The sequence below is a fragment of the Lipotes vexillifer genome, unplaced genomic scaffold (assembly GCF_000442215.2).
Source record: "Lipotes vexillifer unplaced genomic scaffold, Lipotes_vexillifer_v1.1 scaffold395, whole genome shotgun sequence".
NCBI classification, from domain to species: domain Eukaryota; kingdom Metazoa; phylum Chordata; class Mammalia; order Artiodactyla; family Lipotidae; genus Lipotes; species Lipotes vexillifer.
Window position 1 is genome coordinate 3,172,441 of NW_006797390.1, and position 8,712 is coordinate 3,181,152.

Genomic DNA, 8,712 nt, shown 5'->3' on the forward strand with positions numbered 1-8,712 from the left:
CGGCCTGGAGGCAGAGCCCCTGAGGCAGCACGTGGGGGGCACCTCCAGACGCAGCCCCCCGGCCCTGCCCCAGGATGCGCAATTGCTGGTGGGGCAGAAGGAGGAAGCCCCAGCCCTCACGGCCCCGGGGTCACGTGGAGGGAGCTGGAAGGGAACAGGACAGAGCAGATTCCCATTTCCCCATTCCCTGCCTGACGTGAGTTATTAAAGCATTAACAGTTCCCATTCTTGGGCATTTACTGTATTCCAGACACAGTGAGAGGGTCTCACACTCACAACAACCCTATAAGACCCTGATTTTACGGACAAGAATCCGGGGGTCAGAGAAGGGAAGTCCTTTGCCCAAGATTGCACAGCCGGTGAGTGGAGGAGCTGGAATTTTGAGCAGCAGGTCTGTCCAGGACCCTGTGCCTGCTGCCTCCCATCCCCCGAGGCGAGGCTGGCTGAGTAGGCCCGTCTGCGGGACGCTGGCCCTCAGGCCTGATGGGACACCTGCTCCTCCTTGCTGACCCCTCAGCTTCCCACCTTAGAAGGAACGGGGTCTCCTGATCATGAACATGAGGGTCTCCAGTGGAGCCAGTGGTGCATGAGCCCAAGGGCTGAGTCGGGAGCACTGGCGGGAAGGGATAGATAGGTTGCAGCAGTGAAGAAACCTCAGCCTGCCGCCAGGGCTGCAGATGGAAAAGAGAAGGGATGGGGAGCTACACCAACCCCAAGGAGAAATGCCAGAAACACCGGCTGGGTAGGCGCGTCTGAGAAAGCAGGAGTGACCAGGACCTGGGTCTACCATGAGCCCTGCTCCAGGCTCCCCCACTGACCAGCGGTGACCTGGCAAGAGGCTGGGCCTGTTTCCTCATCTGTATGTGGCAGGGTTGGACTAGATGCTATATCCAGGGAAGTCTCTGAGGAAGCCCACCCCACCAGGCACAGGATCAAACAATGGGCTTGGTTCAAGCTTAAGTTCCACCCATGGGTCTGGAGTCATCAGGGAACCCAGGGACTTCCCTGGTGGTCCAGTGGTTAAGACTCCTCACTCCCAATGCAAGGGGCGGCGGGTTCCATCCCTGGTGCGGGAACTGAGATCCCACATGCCACACAGCATGGCCAAAACAAAACAAAAAACAGTATCAGGGAACCCAGAAGAGGTGGAGGCCAGGGGAAGCATTAGATGAGTTAATATGTAAATTGCTTACAAGTGCACATGGCACTTAGCAGTACTCACTTGCCAGCTACTATTTTGATTATTATTAATAATAATAATAACACCATCATTATTATTATTCTCACCTGCAGTGCACGATGATGGGCCCTGTGTGAGGCAGACTTTCCTGCCGCTGGTTGATCTGGTCCAGGAAGCTGAGGACACCCCCAGGCTCGCTGGGGACCCCGTGGTCAGGCCAGCTCAGGTACTGGTAGTGCCAGATCTCCCGAACCAAGTCCCCCTGGGTCAAGGATATAGTCAGTGCCCCCTGCTCCCACGCATGGCCTCATTCAACCCAACCAAAGAGAACAGGTGTGAGGAGGGCCCCGGGCATGGGGCAGGGGCAGGGGCCACTCACATTGTCCAGCGGGGAGACCTGTAAGGTGCGGAGTTTGTACTCAGCTGCGTCGTGTTCCCTGCAGTTGGTTACAGCGTAGAGTCCATAAACATGCTGAGTGCCCACCTCTGGCCAGTATGGGACACATTTGTTCTGAAAAGGGAGGGTGAAGGTGGGGACTGAGGCCTGTGCCCACCTCGAGCAGGGCCTGAGTTCCTGGCGCTGGCCCCATCAGCATCCGATGGATGAACAGATTAAATGGCCAAGAGTCAGAGACATAGGGCCTGGCTCAGCCTCTTACAGGTGGTGAGACCTCACCAGCCACTTAACAAGTCATTCAGTGCACGTTGGCTGGCACACGCGCTGGACCTGAAGCTGTGCAAACCGGGCTGGAGTCAGACGCAAGTAAGACGCAGCCTATGCCCCTGTGCCTGCAGGAGCTCACAGAGAGAGAGGCGAGCGGGGAACCAGAGCCGCGGAGGAGCCGGGGGGAGGGAGAGACTAATCCTCCCTCTTGGGAACGGAGGAAATCAGGGACAGCTTCACAGAGGAGAGAGCATTTGAGCTGGGTCTTCACAAAACGAGGAGTTGGGCTTCCCTGGTGGCACAGTGGTTAAGAATCCGCCTGCCAATGCAGGGAACACGGGTTCGAGCCCTGGTCCGGGAAAATCCCACATGCCGCGGAGCAACTAAGCCCGTGCGCCACAACTACTGAGCCTGCGCTCTAGAGCCCGTGAGCCACAACTACTGAGTCCACGTGCCACAACTACTGCAGCCCGCGTGCCTAGAGCCTGTGCTCTGCAACAAAGAGAAGCCACCGCAATGAGAAGCCCGCACACTGCAACGAAGAGTAGCCCCCCGCTCGCTGCAACTAGAGAAAGCTCACATGCAGCAATGAAGAACCAACGCAAAAAGAAAGAAAGAAAGAGAGAGAGAGAGAGGGAGGGAGGGAGAGAGAGAGAGAGAGAGAGAGAGAGAGAGAGAGAGACAGAAAGAGAGAGAAAGAAAGAAAGAAAGAAAGAAAGAAAAAGAAAGAAAGAAAAGAAAGGAAAGAAAGAAAGAAAAGAAAGAAAGAAAAGAAAGAGAAAGGAAAGAAAGAAAGAAAGAAAGAAAGGAAAGAAAGAAAGAAAGAAAGAAAGGAAAGGAAAGAAAGAGGAGTCTGTGAGGCAGAGAGAGCACAGAGCCTTTCAGGAAGTCAGTCCCTAGCGGAAATGAGCTCGTGTAGAGACGTGGAAACCTTAGGGACCCTGGCCGGTCAGAGGCAGCAAGGGCTGGAGGGCAGCCACCAGGCCTGAGCGCCAGGTCCAGAAGTGTGACTGCTCTGAAGGCAGCTGGGAGCCATGGCAGGGTTCTCAGAGGGAGCAGCCTGGTGCAGTGTGTGCTCTGCACGAGTCATGGCCACTCCACTGCAGAGGGTGCCATGGGAAGGGGGCAGCCTGCAGGCAGGAAGGTAGCTTGCCCGTGGCGTGAGGGTTTGGGGTTGACTCCAGACGGTATTATGAGGCCGAGAGGACAGGAAGGGCTGCTGCCCAAAGCGGAACAGAGGGACACTTTAAGGAAAGAGGCCACTGGAAATCTGGGTCTGGTGGTCAGGGGAGCCCAGGGTGGGAAGCAGGGATCCGGGAGTCAGCGTGTACCCAGACCTCGTGCCTCAGTTTCCCAACAAGGTAGGACCCTTGCCCTCCGAGATGCCCCAAGTCTCTTTGGCTTAATGGTGGCAGACGACTACTGGGGGGCTCGTGGCGCGTGGCTCGGCTTACCCGGCCCTTCTCCACCTCCCGGGTGGTCATCACGACGACACGGGTGTTCTCCTGCCACACCATCTGCCAGAAGTCGTTGACCGTGGCCTCCAGGCAGCCCTGGCTGGCGATGTAGGTCTTAGCATTCTCATCAGGGCCTAGCAGCTGGTTCTGGACGCGGGTGCAGAGACACGTAGGACTGTGAGCCCCTCGCACCCCTGCCACACTCAGCCACCCAAGGCAACAGCTCTGACTTCGCCTGTGCATGTTTGGACCCAGCCCCCCGACGAACGGGGGTCCCCAGGCCCCAGCCCCACCTCCCCCATGACCGGCGGGCACACCCACCTTGACGTAGTTGGCGTTAATGTAGTCGGACCCAGGGATGTTGCTGTCGCGTCCCTGCAGGACCACCCGGCTGTGGTCGACTGGGAGCGAGCAGAGAGGAAGCAAGAAAGGCGTGGGTCAGACCCTTCCTGAGTTTGAGGCCTTTCTTGCCCAGAAGCCACGAGCTCTCAGAGCCCTTCGGGCAGGCAGGGATGGGGGATCTGTATGGGGGGAGGGATCTGTGTGGGGTGGGGCTGGAGGTTTCAGAGGAAGAAGGGGGTGGGGGTGGGGTGCCGGAGGCCCCTCTGGGAGGGGCAGAGGCTTTTTGGAGGAGGGGAGGCTATTGCGGGTGGAGTGGGGCCCCCCCTTGAGCTGGGGGAAGAGACCCTCTGAGATGGGGCCAGGTCGGCTGGCGGAAGGGGTGTCTCCTGGGTGAGTGGATGGGGGAGGGCTGGAGGCTGCCCAGGGATAGGAACTCACAGGGAAGGATGTTCTTGTAACGGTTCTTGCTCTTGTTTTCTGGCCGCTGCCCTTCCAGCCGCTGGTGCAAGTTCTTCACCTCCTGCTTCTGCAGACTCTGTGGGGCAAGAGGGGGAAATGGAGCCCCAGGCCCTGGAGAAGGGCCGTCCACGGGTGGCGAGGACGTGGGGCAGATCAGTGTAAGGGGTGGGGAGAGAGGGGACGGGGTCTGCCTGGGACCCCAGGCCCTTTGCCCTGCTGGCGCCATCACACACCTCAAACTCCTCCCAGAAGCCAGCCTTGGCTGTGTTCTCCGACTCCTGCTTCTTGTTCAGTTCCAAGACCCGGTTCTCAATGTCAGCTGCGTTCACCCTCGTGGCGTGGTATGGCTGGAGCGAGGGAGGGCGAGAAGTCAGCCGCTTCTGGAGGTCAGAAGCTCAGGGGAAGGAAGGAGGCAGCCTGGCCCACCCCTCACCTGCCGCAGGTAGACGAAGGCGCCCGAGGCCTCCTCGATCCCCGTCCTCTTGAAATGCTCCACCAGGTCCGTGAGGCTGTCGAAGGTCTCCGAACCGCCCACTGTGTAGCGTCCACCCTGAGGGGGGGCCCGAGTCAGGCCACCTCTCAGGACCCGAGTCTCCCTCCCTGGACCCCCAGCCTCAGACCGAAGCCCGGGCTGACCCTCCCCACGGGCAACGCTGGAGCACAGATGGACCCCCAGCAGGATGCCGCCCCACTACCCAGATGCCTTACCTCACACATGACCTTGATATGGGTGACTCTGAGCGGGGAGTCCGGCCCAGCCTTGGGCTGGTCGCTGAGCACGGACAGCACAAAATCTCCAGGCTGGCTGAGACTTTCACGCACGAGAAAAGTCCAGGGCTCACCCTTGGCCTGCAGCAGTGTCTCTGCCTGCCCTCCAGACATGTGGCCATGGTACCACCTAGAGAAGACAGCACCCGGGGAGGTGAGACGGAGCCCAGGGGCAGGTGCTGGGTAGACATTCACGGAGGGGGCAGGGAAACCGGGCACCTGCCACGTGCAGGCACTCTGCTATATGCTTTCAAATCCACCACCATCACAAAAATGCTGAGAGGTGGATACTACCCATTCTGCAGATGAAGAAACTGAGGCTGGGTGATTGCACACTGGCCCAAGGCCCTTGCTGATAAGAGGCGAGCCTCAGGACTTCTAAGCAGGCCCACCTCTGAAAGTTTAAGACAAAGGCAGACAGGCAGGTCATATCCAGAATACTTGGAGGGGAGAAACCCAGGAAGGGTCTCCATGAAAGACAGGGCTGGGCTAGGGGAAAAAATGCAGAGGCCAAACCACAGAGAGTGCTGGGGATGGGAGAGACGGAAGTCACGAGGGAGGCGTGATGGGGAGAAGTCCCCCAGGGGGGCCGGGAAGGCAGACAACCCTGCTGGGTAAGGGTGGTTTGGGGGCTCTGGGGTGCCTGGGATGATGTCACTGAACGAGCTGTTAGAGGGGCTCAGAGGGGCTCAGAGGGGCAGAAAGCAGAACTAGGACCTTTCCCCAAAGCACACCCCCTTCCCAGGAGGAAACTGTAGCCCCGCAATGCCCAGCCCCACAGGAAACCACGTGATGGAAAAAACACAAAACTCCTTCTGGGGAGAGAGTGAGAAGTGAGGTTGTGAGGTTTCCTCAGCCCAGGGACCAGGGGAGGGGGGGCATTTTCCAACCGCAGGAACGGGGAGAAGGAGGGAGGGGGCCAGTCTGTCCCACCCCATCTCACTCCTGCCCCAAGGAGACTGCAGCTCAGAGACTTCCAGAGTCTCCTGCCCTGTCCAGGACCCCCTGGGCCACCCCATCCCATCACTCAGGGATAGGCCAGGTCCCCAGGGCTATGGAGAGGGGGCTAACCCGCTTCCCCCAGGCCCCAGGATGAGGAAGTTTCCATGCAAATGTCAGGCTGACCACAGGGGAGAGCTAGCCGGTGAGGGGACAGATGCAAATTCCCGCAGAGGGGGTGGGACAGCTGCGAGAACACAAGTGGAGGTTTGGAGAAAGAGCCTCCCCCACACACTCCCAGGGTCAAGGGTGAGCCCAGGCCTCCTGGCACGGGTAACCAAAAGGGCCTCTTAGAGTCAGCTGCCCTGGTCTGGATTCCCTCGGTCCTCGGTCCTCGACTTCTCCCAGCCCCAGTTGGAACCCAGCCCTCAGGCCCCTCCCAGGGGGTCTGCTCAGCTCCACCCTCTTCCTGCAGCAGCCAGCAGGGCAGATCCTGGCCAGGACTAGGAGGAAGCCAGGACATGTAGAGCTCAAGAGAGTCTGGGTGGAAAATCCCCATGAATGTTGCAGGTGGGGTGCAGGAAAAGGGCAAGCGGGGGCAGACACCAAGGATGGGCAGCCACCAGCAAGGTCATCAATGTGGCTTCCCTCCTAGAGAGGTAGCTTCACAGGAAGGGGATCAGTGGCTTCATGTTCACGGGAAAGAGGTCTCCAGGGGTGGGCCCCAGGGCCTTTATCTCAGCCCCATCCAGGGCTAAGTTTCAATCACTGACTTGAAAAAAATATGAATGCACATTGGGAGGCATGCATGTCAGAGAGACTGAAAGCGGACAGAATCAAAGTTCAGAATCATTTCAACAATCGATACACAAATACAGGACAAGGGCAAGTTGACTTGGCCCCAGGAGTGCGAAAAAAAAAAAAAACCAGAGTTGTTCAGCTGCCCTTCCCCTCAACAGGAGCTGTCATGGAGATGAAGCTATAAAATGAGCCACCATGTCCTGCTGAGTGTTAGGGTCCCACCACCCTCCACCCGTGCACTGGGGAGATTGCATGGGAAGCAGCCAGCCCAGTTTTGGGGACCACATCTTTGGAGCCAAAAAGATGCCTGGAGTATTACCCTGTGCCCAGGTACCAGGCCCCTTACACACCCATCACACCGTTTTCAATGATCTGGGTTCTGGTCAAGGGACTCGTCCAGCTCCACCCAGCCCAAGAGGGCAGACCTGTCCTCACGGAGTTGCTGAGATGAGGCACTAAGTGTCCTCATAAACGCTGGCTCCTATGCTCTTCCTCAACATCAGCCTGTCCCTGTATTAACCCCTGCTGGGGAGGGAACAGTTACAGGAGGGCAGATTCTGTTCCAGGTAAGTTCCTTCTAACAACAGAGCCAGACTGCTGGGAACACAGCCACGAGGAGTGGCCTCTCGGGCACTAGTAGAGCCTGTGCTGCTGGCAGACAGGGACCCTGGAGAAGGGCGAGGTGACCTTCTCTTGCTTCCCCGGGGGTTGATGGAAAGGGGCCCCAGGATCACATGGAGGGAAGAGGCCCACAGAGCCCTGAGAAGGAGCGGGGGCAGGGGCGGGGAGGGGCACTTGGGGTGGAGGCCAGCCCACCTCTCCGTGGGCTGGGCCAGGGCGCGAAGCCCCTCACCTCTCACTGGTGGGGTCTGAGCAGTTCAGCGGGTACTTGAGGTGGATGATGGTGCCATCGCGGTCCTGCAGGACGCCCTGCTGCTGCGTGTAGTACTCCACCAGCTCCGTTAGCGTCGCGAACTTCTCCCCTCCATAAAGGTCGTAGAAATCCCCCGAGTTCTGGATCCGAATGTGGGTCACCTGATCCCCCACCCTGCAGGGCACCGGGCGGAGGTGAGGCCCGTGGATGCGAGAGCGGAGGTGGGGACGGCGTGGGGGATGGGCGGGGGTCCTGGGCAGGGAGCGCACACGGGGGCCGGGGTGGACACACACAGGGCCGGGGCGTGCTGGGGCCGGGGCAACCAGAGTGAGAGGCCAAGTCCTGGCCCCCGGCTAGAGCCTCGGGCCACCCACCTGACGGAGAGGGAGAAGTCGCCCTGGTTCTTGCGACTGGGCCGAGCCAGGAAGCTCCCGTTGACCCCTCGGCCCTTGAGCAGGGTCTCGGCATCCAGCCCACTGAGGTCTCGGTGAAACCACCTGGAGGCCGGGAGGGCAGTGAGGAGAGGGCCCTGGGGCACCCCACCTCCTGCCTACCCAGGGTCCCCGGCCCTTACCTCACCATCCTGGGGGTGCCTGGGGGGAAGGGGGTGCAGGCTACAGGGTGGAGCCGCTGAGTCCGGGCAGGCGGGGAACGCTGGGGCTAAGCCTCCTGAGGCTCTCAGCGCCCAGGTCACCTCACCACCGCGGTCCTGGTTCTGGGGCTGCCACTCCACTGGCCTGGGGCAGCCGGCAGGGCGGGGACAGGAAGGGGCGCGGCCGACCCCTTGGGGGAACTCACTGTGTACTTCTCGTTTTAGAGCAGAGAGTGGGGAGCAGCTGCGCGGGGGGGCCCACTTCCCACACGCCTGCCATCCAAGGCCTCAGGAGCGAGGCCCTCCACACATGGGGGGACACCCGAGTAAGGACACACGTGCGCCTGGCGCACTCCGGGCGCAGATCATCGGCACGTGGGAAGCCGCCCAGTCACGCGCCGTCTACTCCTGCTCCGCCAGCCACTTCCACGCAGCCTTCCCTGGTCCACGCCACTGATGATGGTGACGGTGGCAAGTGTCACTAGTGGAGTCTGTATGCCAGGCACTGTCCTGTATGATATTTACATGCCTTATCTGATGTGTCATCACCATAGTCCCATGAAGCAGGTACCTTCGTTATCCCCATTTTCCAGACAAGGAACCTGGGGCTCGGGGCGTGTAGGGAGCTCGCCCAGG

General features: G+C 59.8%; 1 protein-coding gene across 3 annotated transcripts in view; it reads right to left on the reverse strand.

Moving 5' to 3' along the window:
• The window catches only part of PTPN6 (protein tyrosine phosphatase non-receptor type 6), a 15,470-nt gene that overhangs the window by 2,290 nt on the left and 4,468 nt on the right, over positions 1-8,712 (reverse strand). The window contains exons 1-11 of one of the 3 annotated variants that reach the window (XM_007469389.1): positions 8,059-8,304; positions 7,859-7,981; positions 7,464-7,658; positions 4,811-5,000; positions 4,536-4,652; positions 4,336-4,449; positions 4,082-4,178; positions 3,623-3,702; positions 3,299-3,448; positions 1,560-1,691; positions 1,288-1,442 (exon numbers count right to left, since the gene is read on the reverse strand). In XM_007469389.1, the coding sequence (XP_007469451.1) occupies positions 1,288-1,442; positions 1,560-1,691; positions 3,299-3,448; positions 3,623-3,702; positions 4,082-4,178; positions 4,336-4,449; positions 4,536-4,652; positions 4,811-5,000; positions 7,464-7,658; positions 7,859-7,981; positions 8,059-8,066 (1,361 nt within the window). In that variant the 5' untranslated portion in view covers positions 8,067-8,304. Of the gene's footprint in view, positions 1-1,287; positions 1,443-1,559; positions 1,692-3,298; positions 3,449-3,622; positions 3,703-4,081; positions 4,179-4,335; positions 4,450-4,535; positions 4,653-4,810; positions 5,001-7,463; positions 7,659-7,858; positions 7,982-8,058; positions 8,305-8,712 lie in introns of those variants that run through there. The other 2 variants (XM_007469388.1, XM_007469390.1) reach the window with 2 other exon arrangements.